Genomic DNA, 15331 nt, shown 5'->3' on the forward strand with positions numbered 1-15331 from the left:
CGTGTAGTGGAAACAGGCCCTTAAATGGAACCCGAGGTGAGAGGGATGTTGAGGCTGATATATTTTTTCCCTTTAAACAATGCACATTGCCTGGCAAAATGCCAAAATGAACTGACTGGGTCTTCCTCCAGCCCCTTATTGTCCATGAGCTCCCCCTGTGTCCTCTTGGCTTCCTCTGTTCTTCCGCTGGTGGCTGCGTTAGCCTGGCGACTTTGCAAGGAGTTGTGCACAGCTATGCATGCGCGGCTCCACCATACTCCCGTCTCACTCGTGCACCCATGTGGTTCTCAAAAGAATGAATCGTATGTGCGCAAAACACACACGGCGACGGGCGTGTGGAGGGGCCGCGCATGCGCAGTTGTGCACGACTCCTCGCAAACTCGTGAGGCTAACGGACCAGCCAGCGGAAGAACAGAAGGAGCCTGGAGGATGCCGAGGGACCTCATGGACTACAAGGGACTGGAGGAAGCCCCAGGTAAGTTTATTTTTTACATTTTTGGGTCCTGCTCAGGGTCCCTTTAAGCCATAGACCCTAAAGAAGCATGCAGATCAGATGTATATGACAAATCTGACAAGATTTAGCTGCATGCATGTTTCAGGTGTGTGATTTAGATCCTACTGACCAAAAAGATCAGCAGGACTGCCGGGCAAATCTCTATTGCACCTGCGCAGGATGCTCCCGACAGCGGAAGTGCAAACGAGGATGCGGGAAGCCAGGGCTTTGCAGGTGCAGTGGCTGGCGACTTAGCGTAGTATGGATACAGAGGCGCCTAAAGCATAAAAGTATATAAAAAAAAGTTTAAAATATGAAGAGGCAGTGGTGGACTTACCTCCTCCAAGCAGACACAAAAATTGGCAATGTGTGAAATAGAACAGGTTTATTTACATACTCCGGGGGGCAATGCAACGCGTTTCACAGGTTTTATCCCGCTTCATCAGTGTAACGATCGGTGTCAGCACGCAGAGAGAATCTGATTATTGGTGATCTGCAGTATCACCAAAAATGCAGATATATACCTGATTATTGATGATCTGCAGCATCACCGATAATACAGATATATTGCTAACCTCTGGACACCTATAGGTATGTGAGTGTTTGGTGTAACAGTAATACTTTGAGCAATGCACCAGCAGTGCTGGAATACTGCTCGGGGAGGGCACAGGAACCTTTCAGCAGCCTGAGGCTCTCCAAGGGGAGGAGTCAGGCTGGAGGTAGGAAGGACCAGGGAGTGAGTGACACCCGATGGTGGATGTCACTATCTGGTCTGGAGACTATCTCTTAAGGGGAGAGATAGCTCTCGAGGTCAGGCACGCCTGGTCGGTAACACACTGACAGATAAAGTACAAAGACAGAAGGCTGATTCGGTATCCAAGGCAAGCAGGGTCTGGCAACGGTAGATCAGACATGCGAGGTACCGAATCAGAAGACAGAGGAGTAGTCAGAAAAGCAATAAGTCATAACAGATATCCAACAATGCCTAGTCTGAGGTCCTTGGTCTCAGCACCCTGGAACTAGTCTGAATAAATACACAGATTAACAGTACTAGTAAACTGGCTAAGTGTGAATTCCCAGGTCCACCTGGTTCTAACACACTGTAGGATCTGACTAAAGGTCTGAGTGCTTCCACGTAGTGATCACAACGGCAGACAACCAGCAAGTGCCAAGCAAGTAGTATATATAGTTGCAGGACTCTGCTGCCCCGCCCGAACCACTCAGCCAATCAGGAGTCCAGCAGGAATCAGCTGATCATCCTGATCAGCTGACACATCTCCTGCTGGCATAAAGGTCCTGACTTCTGGCACGCGCGTGCGTAGCTCTAAACCTGTGTGAACTAACAGGCTCAGCCACACCAGCTGCACGATGCTGCGTGAAAACCGCCGTGCTGGACGCGGAATCGGCCGCCTGACTGTTGTTGCATGCGGCGGCTTTTCCGCGTCCCGCTCTGCCACCAGACACACGCTTCCGTGTGCAAACCGCTGCACTGGACACGGAATCAGCCGCCTGCTCAGTAGCACTCGCGGCGGCTTTTCCGTAATCTCTCACAATCAGGCAGTAACAACGGAGTAATAGCATATGTGGTCAATAGAAGATCCAGGCACCTCTGTGGCTGGTGACAGGCTGTCACCGAAGGCAAAACTGAGCCACGACAGGGGACCAGATGATCGATGAGGACCGGCGTGGGCACACGGCAACTGAAGGGGGCTGGTAGAATCCCCAGGTAAGTAAAACTACCTTTTTTATATATGACTTAAGTATATCTTTAAGGCGGAAAACCCTAAGAAGTGAGATGGTTAAATATTCGGAATGGCATTAAGTTATGATCACTTATATGTAAAATGTCAAAGTGCCAAAATGCTGTTTACAAGGCTAAATACTTCAGTTTCTTTTTATTCAGCACATAATAAGCTTGTTTTACAACACCCCATAAGTAAATATTAAGCTGTAAAAGTTGCATGTATTAATACTCGGCAGCTCTGCTAGCGTGTGATCAGTTTCCCACTGAAAGCACAAAAGCTGGAAGCAGTGGTGGCAGGAATGGGTGTCCCATAGACCTCGGCAAATCAGGACCCAGAATGCTGTTAGCATAGAATGCTTTTAGCACGGAATGTTTTCATTCAGGACTAGAAAACTGGCGGGGGATGGTAAGTTCACAGGAATCAGCATCAGTCTACAATTGGCTTGCAATAGACCAATGGGAATCATCCCTCCCAAGGAGGATTTTCATTGGTTCAGTGGTGGACCAATAAAAATGCTCCTTGGTGCTCAAAGGCTGAACATGCATGAATGGGCTCTCAGAGGATAAGCGCTTCCTCACCTCACAGACCAACATAGTGCAACTTTAACCACTTGAGGACCTAGGGCTATCTATCCCTTAAGGACCGGCCACTTTTTTTCCATTCAGACCACTGCAGCTTTCACGGTTTATTGCTCGCTCATACAACCTACCACCTAAATGAATTTTGGCTCCTTTTCTTGTCACTAATAAAGCTTTCTTTTGGTGCTATTTGATTGCTCCTGCGATTTTTACTTTTTATTATATTCATCAAAAAAGACATGAATTTTGGCAAAAAAATGATTTTTTTAACTTTTTGTGCTGACATTTTTCAAATAAAGTAAAATTTCTGTATACATGCAGCGCGAAAAATGTGGACAAACAAGTTTTTGATTAAAAAAAACCCATTCAGTGTATATTTATTGGTTTGGGTAAAAGTTATAGCGTTTACAAACTATGGTGCAAAAAGTGAATTTTCCCATTTTCAAGCATCTCTGACTTTTCTGACCCCCTGTCATGTTTCATGAGGGGCTAGAATTCCAGGATAGTATAAATACCCCCCAAATGACCCCATTTTGGAAAGAAGACATCCCAAAGTATTCACTGAGAGGCATAGTGAGTTCATAGAAGATATTATTTTTTGTCACAAGTAAGCGGAAAATGACACTTTGTGAGAAAAAAAAAAAAAAGTTTCCATTTCTTCTAACTTGCGACAAAAAAAAATGAAATCTGCCACGGACTCACCATGCCCCTCTCTGAATACCTTGAAGGGTCTACTTTCCAAAATGGGGTCATTTGTGGGGTGTGTTTACTGTCCTGACATTTTGGTGGGTGCTAAATTGTAAGCACCCCTGTAAAGCCTAAAGGTGCTCATTGGACTTTGGACCCCTTAGCGCAGTTAGGCTGCAAAAAAGTGCCACACATGTGGTATTGCCGTACTCAGGAGAAGTAGTATAATGTGTTTTGGGGTGTATTTTTACACATACCCATGCTGGGTGGGAGAAATATCTCTGTAAATGACAATTTGTTAATTTTTATAACACACAATTGTCCATTTACAGAGATCTTTCTCCCACTCAGCATGGGTATGTGTAAAAATACACCACAAAACACATTATACTACTTCTCCTGAGTACGGCGATACCACATGTGTGGCACTTTTTTGCACCCTAACTGCGCTAAAGGGCCCAAAGTCCAATGAGTACCTTTAGGATTTCACAGGTCATTTTGAGAAATTTCGTTTCAAGACTACTCCTCACGGTTTAGGGCCCCTAAAATGCCAGGGCAGTATAGGAACCCCACAAATGACCCCATTTTAGAAAGAAGACACCCCAAGGTATTCCGTTAGGAGTATGGTGAGTTCATAGAAGATTTTATTTTTTGTCAAAAGTTAGCGGAGAATGACACTTTGTGAAAAAACACAATTAAAATCAATTTCCGCTAACTTGTGACAAAAAATAAAATCTTCTATGAACTCGCCATACTACTAACGGAATACCTTGGGGTGTCTTCTTTCTAAAATGGGGTCATTTGTGGGGTTCCTATACTGCCCTGGCATTTTAGGGGCCCTAAACCGTGAGGAGTAGTCTTGAAACAAAATTTCTCAACATGACCTGTGAAATCCTAAAGGTACTCATTGGACTTTGGGCCCTTTAGCGCAGTTAGGGTGCAAAAAAGTGCCACACATGTGGTATCGCCATACTCGGGAGAAGTAGTACAATGTGTTTTGGGGTGTATTTTTACACATACCCATGCTGGGTGGGAGAAATACCTCTGTAAATGGACAATTGTGTGTAAAAAAATCAAAAGAATGTCATTTACAGAGGTATTTCTCCCACCCAGCATGGGTATGTGTAAAAATACACCCCAAAACACATTATACTACTTCTCCCGAGTACGGCGATACCACATGTGTGGCACTTTTTTGCACCCTAACTGCACTAAGGGGCCCAAAGTCCAATGAGTAACTTTAGGATTTCACAGGTCATTTTTGTTTCAAGACTACTCCTCGCGGTTTAGGGCCCCTAAAATGCCAGGGCAGTATAGGAACCCCACTAATGACCCCATTTTAGAAAGAAGACACCCCAAGGTATTCCGTTAGGAGTATGGTGAGTTCATAGAAGTTTTTATTTTTTTGTCACAAGTTAGCGGACATTGATTTTAATAGTTTTTTTTCACAAAGTGTCATTTTCCGCTAACTTGTGACAAAAAATAAAATCTTCTATGAACTCACCATACTCCGTACGGAATACCTTTGGGTGTCTTCTTTCTAGAATGGGGTCATTTGTGGGGTTCCTATACTGCCCTGGCATTTTAGGGGCCCTAAACCGTGAGGAGTAGTCTTGAAACCAAATGTCGCAAAATGACCTGTGAAATCCTAAAGGTACTCATTGGACTTTGGGCCCCTTAGCGTACTTAGGGTGTAAAAAAGTGCCACACATGTGGTACCGCCGTACTCAGGAGAAGTAGTATAATGCGTTTTGGGGTGTATTTTTACACATACCCATGCTAAGTGGGAGAAATACCTCTGTAAATGACAATTGTTTGATTTTTTTACACACAATTGTCCATTTACATAGAAATTTCTCCCACCCAGCATGGGTATGTGTAAAAATACACCCCAAAACACATTATACTACTTTTCCTGAGCACGGCGGTACCACATGTGTGACACTTTTTTGCAGCCTAGGTGCGCTAAGGGGCCCAACGTCCTATTCACAGATCATTTTGAAGCATTTGTTTTCTAGACTACTCCTCGCGGTTTAGGGGCCCTAAAATGCCAGGGCAGTATAGGAACCCCACAAGTGACCCCATTTTAGAAAGAAGACACCCCAAGGTATTCTGTTAGGTGTATGGCGAGTTCATAGAAGATTTTATTTTTTGTCACAAGTTAGTGAAAAATGACACTTTGTGAAAAAAAACCAATAAAAATTAATTTCCGCTAACTTTTGACAAAAAATAAAATCTTCTATGAACTCGTCATACACCTAACAAAATACCTTGGGGTGTCTTTTTTTCTAAAATGGGGTCACTTGTGGGGTTCCTATACCGCCCTGGCATTTTACAGGCCCAAAACCGTGAGTAGTCTGGAAACCAAATGTCTCAAAATGACTGTTCAGGGGTATAAGCATCTGCAAATTTTGATGACAGGTGGTCTATGAGGGGGCGAATTTTGTGGAACCAGTCATAAGCAGGGTGGCCTTTTAGATGACAGGTTGTATTGGGCCTGATCTGATGGATAGGAGTGCTAGGGGGGTGACAGGAGGTGATTGATGGGTGTCTCAGGGGGTGGTTAGAGGGGAAAATAGATGCAATCAATGCACTGGGGAGGTGATCGGAAGGGGGTCTGAGGGGGATCTGAGGGTTTGGCCGAGTGATCAGGAGCCCACACGGGGCAAATTGGGGCCTGATCTGATGGGTAGGTGTGCTAGGGGGTGACAGGAGGTGATTGATGGGTGTCTCAAGGTGTGATTAGAGGGGGGAATAGATGCAAGCAATGCACTGGCGAGGTGATCAGGGCTGGGGTCTGAGGGCATTCTGAGGGTGTGGGCGGGTGATTGAGTGCCCTAGGGGCAGATAGGGGTCTAATCTGATAGGTAGCAGTGACAGGGGGTGATTGATGGGTAATTAGTGGGTGTTTAGGGTAGAGAATAGATGGAAACACTGCGCTTGGGTGGTGATCTGATGTCGGATCTGCGGGCGATCTATTGGTGTGGGTGGGTGATCAGTTTGCCCGCAAGGGGCAGGTTAGGGGCTGATTGATGGGTGGCAGTGACAGGGGGTGATTGATGGGTGGCAGTGACAGGGGGTGATTGATGGGTGATAGGTGATTGGCAGGTGATTGACAGGTGATCAGTGGGTTATTACAGGGAAGGACAGATGTAAATATTGCACTGGCGAATTGATAAGGGGGGGTCTGAGGGCAATCTGAGCGTGTAGGCGGGTGATTGGGTGCCCGCAAGGGGCAGATTAGGGTCTGATCTGATGGGTAACAGTGACAGGTGGTGATAGGGGGTGATTGATGGGTAATTAATGGGTGTTTAGAGGAGAGAATAGATGTAAACGCTGCGCTTGGGTGGTGATCTGATGTCGGATCTGCGGGCGATCTATTTGTGTGGGTGATCAGATTGACCGCAAGGGGCAGGTTAGGGGCTGATTGTTGGGTGGCAGTGACAGGGGGTGATTGATGGGTGATAGGTGATTGGCAGGTGATTGACAGGTGATCAGTGGGTTATTACAGGGAAGGACAGATGTAATTAATGCACTGGCGAATTGATAAGGGGGGGGGGGGGGGGGTCTGAGGGCAATCTGAGCGTGTGGGCGGGAGATTGGGTGCCCGCAAGGGGCAGATTAGGGTCTGATCTGATAGGTAACAGTGACAGGTGGTGATAGGGGGTGATTGATGGGTAATTAGTGGGTGTTTAGAGAAGATAACAGATGTAAACGATACATTTGGGAGGTAATCTGACGGCGGGTTTGCGGGCGATCTAATGGTGTGGGTGGGTGATCAGATTGCCCGCAAGGGGCAGGTTAGGGGCTGATTGATGGGTGGCAGTGACAGGGGGTGATTGATGGGTGATAGGTGATTGGCAGGTGATTGACAGGTGATCAGTGGGTTATTACAGGGAAGAACAGATGTAATTAATGCACTGGTGAATTGATAAGGGGGGGTCAGAGGGCAATCTGAGCGTGTGGGCGGGTGATTGGGTGCCCGCAAGGGGCAGATTAGGGTCTGATCTGATAGGTAAAAGTGACAGGTGGTGATAGGGGGTGATTGATGGGTAATTAGTGGGTGTTTAGAGGAGAGAATAGATGTAAACAATGGATTTGGGAGGTGATCTGATGTCGGATCTGCGGGCGATCTTTTGGTGTGGGGGGGTGATCAGATTGCCTGCAAGGGGCAGGTTAGGGGCTGATTGATTGGTGGCAGTGACAGGGGTGATTGATGGGTGATTGACAGGCGATTGACAGGTGATCAGGGGGGATAGATGCATACAGTACATGGGGGGGGGGGGGTGTCTGGGGAGAATCTGAGGGGTGGGGGGGTGATCAGGAGGGAGCAGTGGGCAGGGAGGGGGGATAAAAAAAAAATAGCGTTGACAGATAGCGACAGGGAGTGATTGATGGGTGATTAGGGGGGTGATTGGGTGCAAACAGGGGTCTGGGGGGTGGGCAGGGGGGGGGTCTGATGGGTGCTGTGGGCGATCTGGGGCAGGGGGGGTAAAAAATCAGTGTGCCTGGTGCAGACTAGGGTGGCTGCAGCCTGCCCTGGTGGTCCCTCGGACACTGGGACCACCAGGGCAGGAGGCAGCCTGTATAATACACTTTGTAAACATTACAAAGTGTATTATACACTTTGCATGCGGCGATCGTCGGGTTAACATCCCGCCGGCGCTTCCGTATGGCCGGCGGGATGTTGCGGCGGGTGAGCGGCGCCAGGCGGAGGCGGAGGATCGCGTCACGGATGACGCGATCGCTCCGCCCATGCCCCTACAAGGACCGCCGCCATTTGTCAATACGGCGGTCCTTGCGGGGTGCACTTCCCGGCCGCCAATTGTACATACGGCGGTCAGGAAGTGGTTAAAGGGGATCTGTAAGGAACACAATTGTTTATTTTTTTTACAATATTACTTTATAAATTAATCAGTGTTTGCTCATTGTAAAATCTTTCCTCTTCCTGAAATGTATCACAGGTGGCAACATCTTTAGTCCTGCCAGGTGATCTCTGCGGAATGTTTGTTTCTTAGAATTCTGAACCAGTACAAAATATACCTGGTGTTACGGTATGCTCTGGGGGTGGGAATTGCGAATATCTAAACAGCCTAGGCTAGGCCTCAGTGGGAGGGTGAGATTACATACCAACATACAGCAATATATAACTATAGGAAGTGTTTCTGATGCTGAAACCAGGATAATTAATGTAAAAGTGTGTATCCTGAATAATTTACTGCATTCTACTATATGTTACTACAGGTCCTCTTTAACATTCTGAGTGTTATAAATAACTCCTTGAAAGTCTATTTTTCTTTATACAAACACAGATTGCCTTCAGATCCCTCCCCATTTGTTATATGATTTCTATCTTACTTTACTTTTATCTTTTTGCAGGGAAGTGGACTGGTTCTCACTGGGCGGAGTCATCTTCCTGCTTATGTTTGCCCCACTCATTGTCTATTACTTCGTGATGTCATGTGACCAGTACCAGTGTGCGCTTACTGGGCCCCCGCTTGACTTGTACTATGGGAAAACTCAGCTGTCCGACATATGGGAAAAGACCCCATTACTCACCTGGAAAGCAGTTTACATTTACGCAGCCTGGGTCTCCTTTCAGGTAATTATATCTTTTAGAGTGTTTCAGGGGGTTATAGGTGAGGAAAGGTGCCCATACATCTAGCGTTGCGCGCATCACGTCACACACGCGCCTGGTGTCACATGGTACAGGCACTCGCGGTAATGGGGTGACGGAGCCGGGCCAGCGGGACAGGCGAGTTGTTGCAGCACACGGGCACCGAGGGGACATTTTACACCTGGGGGGACAGCAGCCAGGGGTCCATCTCATGCATTGTTCGTCATGATATCCAACGCCGTTACTCAGTTTCACACTTTCAACCGAGATTTTCCGGCATGTATAAATGAATACAGGGACGAGCTCCATCTTTAAAGTGAACCTCTGGACTAAAAATCTACTCAGCAGAACTAAAAAGGCTTGGTGTTTCTTTAACAGTTTCACAGCATCAGAACTTTGTTTTTCTTACCAAAGCATCATTTTTAGCTGCATTTTTATCTAAGCTCCACCCATCAAAGAAAACTTTTTCCCCTGATGCTGTGCAAAGCATGATGGGATTTCCTATGTTGTTATTCACATTGCCTAGCAACTGGGAGGGGTGATCAGGACACAGGACAGTTGGAACTGTGTCTCATGCTCCCTGTCACCTCCTTTCAACCAAAAAGATGGCTGCCATCATGAAATCAAACATTTTCCTGTTCTTTTAAATCTGGTTGGGTAAGAGATTATATTACCTATCTATTTTAATTAACATAACTAATGTAACTTAATGACAGTATGTTTGTTTAGGCTGGAGTTCCTCTTTAATTAGTAATAACCTCAAATTATAATGGCATATAAAGAAATGGACAGAAAATATACAAAATCGACAGGACAACCAATTTATATTAATATAGACTGATCCAAGTACACAATTGCATATGTATATAAATGTCACCATGCTGAAACACACGAACCCAATAAAGTGACAATGAGCCTGAGTTAAATTGCCAGTGCTATATAAGGGGGTATGGTCAGCCCCAGTAATGGCCAGGAACAGAAAGATGCATAAACAATGAGTGCCAAGAACAATAAGAATGATTACAAACCAAAAGTGAAGCTGCAGCCACCACAAACAATGTGAATAGGGAGAAGTAATGTGAAAATATCACCTAAGACAGGAATATATCACTTGGAGAAAAAAATGCATTGGATTGGAGCCAATGGGGCTGATTCACTAAGCTGTGCTGCTACACAGCAACACAGCTGCTAAGTGCATGCTTTATCAGTAAAAGTGAGGTATATTTCTCATTGACTGTATGCTTTACTGCATACATGTCAAACTCTGGCCCGTGGGCCATATCTGGCCCTTAGATTTGGCCCTCAGGTGGTTTTTTCTGCATTATGCTTGGCCCACTCTAGACCACCAGAAAAGCTATATTGGAGGTTAATCCCTAGATCCCCAGGGAAGCCATATGGAGAGGGGGAAAGCACTAGACACCAGGAAACTGTAGAGGGGAGGGAGGAACACTAAACATCAGGGAATTGTATAGATGAGGGAGGGAGGTCTACTAAACATCAGGGAACTGTTTAGGGCAGGCTTTCTCAACCAGGGTTCCCTGGAACCCCAGGGTTCCTTGAGTACTCTGCAGGGGTTCCTTGGCATTTTCCCCCATTGTGGGGGAAGTATAATAGAGCACACTATAATAGGTAGTACTGTAACAAGAAGCACTAAATTGGGGTATCAGGAGATGGTATAATGAGTGGCAGTGTAATGGGGGTAGTGAAATAAACAGCCACACATACTTTTAACCCTCCTGGCGGTTTGCAAAAAAATCGCCAGGGGGCAGCAAATCTTTTTTTTTAAATTTTTTTTTTTTTTTTCATGTAGCGAGACAAAGTCTCGCTACATGATAGCCGCTGCTCAGCGGCATCCCCCCAGCCCCTCCGATCGCCGCCGGCGATCGGAGATCCGGAGATCCCGTTCAAAGAACGGGATCTCCTGGAGGGCTTCCCCCGTCGCCATGGCGACGGGCGGGATGACGTCACCGACGTCATCGACGTCGTGACGTCAGAGGGGACTCCGATCTGCCCCATAGCGCTGCCTGGCACTGATTGGCCAGGCAGCGCACGGGGTCTGGGGGGGGGGGCGGCCGCGGCGAGAGGAATTGCGGCGGATCGGCGGGTAGCGGCGGCGATCGGGCACTGCACGCAGCTAGCAAAGTGCTAGCTGCGTGCAGCAAAAAAAAAATTATGCAAATCGGCCCAGCGGGGCCTGAGCGGTGCCTTCCGGCGGCATAGCCCGAACTCAGTTCGGGCTTACCGCCAGGAAGGTTAAAGACCATGCCTCCTGCAAAATAAATGCAGGGGTTCCTCGAGATCAAAAAAATGTTTGCAGGGGTTCCTTGAGATCCAAAAGTTATTTGCAGGGTTCCTCCAGGGTAGAAAGGTTGGGAAAGGCTGGTTTAGGGGATGGAGGGGGCAGGGTCGTAACTAGAAATCACGGGGCCCCCTTGCAAAACTCTGGATGGCCCCCCTCCCGCCTTCTCTCCGTGTCCAGTCTCCTCAAGTATCACTACAGGACACAGCAGTTGTGAAGGGGTAGAGCAGGCTGTACACAAGACCCTGCTGAACACAATAGGAACTGTCTACAAATCTTTGTCTGCAAAACATTCTGTGATTCCTTATCAGTGGCTGAGCAGACACAGTTATTAGAACAATTGTGCAAAAAGCACAAGAGCAGAAATTTGTTTCCCTCTTTGCCCTTAGTTGTCAGTCTCTCAGGACTGGGTCCCTTGTGGCTTCTGGGCCCCCCTGCGGCTGCATCCCTTGCAGGGTCTATTGTTACGCCCCTGGAGGGGGGCTATTAGACACCAGGGAACTTCATAAAGGATGGAGGTGGCCAGTAGACATTGAGGTTGGCCCACGACTTGGTTCCAGAGCTCAATTTCGGCCCACTTTGTATTTGAGTTCCACACCCCTGCTTTACTGTATCCGTAGCAACGTGAGCATAATGTGCAGTGCTGCTGTCCCGATCTATTGTGTTTCTGCTGTCACATGAAACGCCACTGTGAACATAACCTTAAGGAGAGAGGTCACACAGGAACACACCAGGCAAATAAGTACTTGTGCCAAGTTCCATATTTGCTTATAGTTGTCATCACCAATAAGCTTTATGTAAGCCAATCAATACAGCAGGAATGATAATCTGTTAAAATATAAAGAATGTTGACATCACATAGTGAATAACACTGACTACAGGAAAATCATGCTGCACGTTCACACCGGATTTGCAGCATGTCTTAAGCATGACTCAGACAGGAATAAAATCAAATTACCTAAAAGTGCCATCCTTAGTGATGAGCTGAGAATTTTATGCACGTGAGCAAGATAGTTCATGCCAGAAGCATAATATGTAACATGTTATTAGGGCTTGTGCACGTTTATGCATTGTGCAATACTCAGGTACATCAGACAGTGCAACTGGATGTGCTAAGGTGAGGTGAGGGATGTTACTGGCAGCGATTCGTGGAGGCTGTGTCTTCCACAATCAATAGAGGGAGTGGTACCAATGGAATCCGAGGAACTTCCAAAGAAGACAAAAAATGAAACAGGGACACCAAGAGCCCCTGATAGTGTAGCACATCGAGGGTATGGGACACTCAACAACAGTATGTGCAGAATACTCACAAGAATAGGTTGCAAGACCGGCAACCAAAGTGTAACAGCTGGTGAGGAAAGGCCGTCCTCACTCGGGTTCTTTAGTCTTCGTCAATGTAGGTCGCTCTCCAGGAAAACCAAAAGGGGTGTAAGGGTTTCCGAGGAACCAACATACACGGCCAACTCCCCGAGCGGAGGGGGCTGGTGTGGGATATTACTGGGAGGGAGGGGGCACCCCGAGAATGTGTGGGAGGGATAATGTCAGATAGATAAAACATACATATATAGGCTTACCTCTAAAGCAGGGGTCTCAAACTCGCGGCCCGCGGGCCATTTGCGGCCCTCGATACAATATTTTGTGGCCCTCGACGGCAAAAGCTTCCTTATAGTTCGCTTCAGTGCTCCCAAGTAATCCGCCGCATCCCTGCCGCTAAACAAGGGCTGCAGAGCCCCCAAATCGCCCGGGGGGGGCAATACGCCGGCATTTCCTGGAAGGGGCAGAGCTTTCATCTTCAGCTCTGCCCCTCCTGACGTCAATCGCCGCACGGACCGCCGCCTCTCCCCGCCCCTCGTCTGTGAAGGAAGAGTGAGAGGGGCAGGCAGAGGCGGCGATGCACCGCGATTGTGAAATTCCTTTTGCGGCCCAGCCTCATCCTGACTTTGCCTCCTGCGGCCCCCAGGTAAATTGAGTTTAAGAGGAAGGGGGTAGCCCAAATGAATACAATTTTTTATAGAAACCAGACGCTTGAACGATAACACGTTTCCCCATAATGATTTGTTTGTCCTTTCATCACAGGTGTTCCTGTACATGGTAATTCCAGACATCTGCCACAAGATTCTCCCTGGTTATGCTGGAGGTGTGCAGGATGGCTCCCGGACCCCAGCTGGTAAGTCAAGATCACTGTCCTCCTCCCAATAATCTCTCACAATCTCATGTTTCACAACAAATGCCTACATCTCTATTTTTCATTAATAACAAAAGATCTCAACACTGTAAGTCAATGGAGCCTTGCAGAGTTAATGCGGTGCAATCTGACGCAAAGTCTGCAGTGCGTTACCACATGAACCACACTTTCCACACGGATCACGCAGTAATGCAAGTCAATGGGTGACGCAGTAAGTGTGGTGTGCCGTGTGGCTCAACGGGAATTCCAGTGATATACTTCCTGCCCAGCAGGGAGTACATCACTAAACAGGGGGCAGGCCTTTGCATCTGACCTTGTCTCCACACCGTGGCGCATGGTCCAATGAAGCCTTATTTCTGAGGTGTGTGCGCCGCATTGTATCCGGTGTATAACCGCCTAAAATGTAACTGTAGTGAAAAAAGGTGCTATGAATGGTTATTTACCTCATTAGAGGGGAGCCTCAAGATAATCCAGAGGCTTCCCCCGTCCGCCTCACCGTTTCAGCTCTGGGACCCCCCAAACCTCTCCTCTCTTGTCAAAGAGGAGCGCACGGCTGCACTCCCATCTGTGATGATTGCGGCTGCACTGTGCCTGTGGAGCAGCATGGACTCGCTCGGGCTCAGCCTCAGCATGAGCGGCTCGGGCTCAGCCTCAGCATGAGCGGCTCCGTGTTTCCGCGCAGTGTGGCCACAATTGTGCGCTATTTTATGGAGAGTTAAATTCACTTCCCTGCAATCCATCAGTTAATCAGAACAACATCCCTGTCTGGAAAGCTGCATTATGCTGCTATTTATAAAAGCTGAATTAACGCTAGTTGTAATTTATGTCAGCTTTGATTTGTCATCCTGAAGATAGCAAACTGCATGCATACTTTGTCTATGAGGAATGAATGTGAGGGAGTACTGCCCTCTAGAGGCTACCCACATAAATGTAGTTGTGCATTCATTACAGAATGTATTAAATAAGAGTATTCCAGAAATGATATCAGCACATTAAATTACAATTCACTCTTAACCACTTGAGGACCGCAGGCTTTACCAGACCCTTTTTTTCCATTCAGACCACTGCAGCTTTCACGGTTTATTGCTCGCTCATACAACCTACCACCTAAATGAATTTTGGCTCCTTTTCTTGTCACTAATAAAGCTTTCTTTTGGTGCTATTTGATTGCTGCTGCGATTTTTACTTTTTATTATATTTATCAAAAAATACATGAATTTTGGCAAAAAAATGATTTTTTTAACTTTCCGTGCTGACATTTTTCAAATAAAGTAAAATTTCTGTATACATGCAGCACTAAAAATGTGGACAAACATGTTTTTGATAAAAAAAAAAACCCATTCAGCCTATATTTATTGGTTTGGGTAAAAGTTATAGCGTTTACAAACTATGGTGCAAAAAGTGAATTTTCCCATTTTGTAGCATCTATGACTTTTCTGACCACCTGTCATGTTTCATGAGGGGCTAGAATTCCAGGATAGTATAAATACCCCTCAAATGACCCCATTTTGGAAAGAAGACATCCCAAAGTATTCACTGAGAGGCATAGTGAGTTCATAGAAGATATTATTTTTTGTCACAAGTTAGCGGAAAATGACAGTTTGTGACAAGAAAAAAAAAAGTTTCCATTTCTGCTAACTTGTGACAAAAAAAAAAAAATGAAATCTGCCACGGACTCACCATGCCCCTCTCTGAATAGCTTGAAGTGTCTACTTTCCAAAATGGGG

General features: G+C 46.6%; 1 protein-coding gene across 3 annotated transcripts in view; it reads left to right on the top strand.

The window, feature by feature from the left end:
• Positions 1-15331, top strand: part of DHCR7 (7-dehydrocholesterol reductase) — a 48504-nt gene that overhangs the window by 24350 nt on the left and 8823 nt on the right. For all 3 annotated transcript variants that reach the window (XM_068260263.1, XM_068260265.1, XM_068260264.1), the window contains exons 3-4: positions 8883-9105; positions 13496-13586. In XM_068260263.1, the coding sequence (XP_068116364.1) occupies positions 8883-9105; positions 13496-13586 (314 nt within the window). The remainder of the gene's footprint in view (positions 1-8882; positions 9106-13495; positions 13587-15331) is intronic.

The sequence above is a fragment of the Hyperolius riggenbachi genome, chromosome 11 (genome assembly GCF_040937935.1).
Source record: "Hyperolius riggenbachi isolate aHypRig1 chromosome 11, aHypRig1.pri, whole genome shotgun sequence".
Classification (NCBI taxonomy): domain Eukaryota; kingdom Metazoa; phylum Chordata; class Amphibia; order Anura; family Hyperoliidae; genus Hyperolius; species Hyperolius riggenbachi.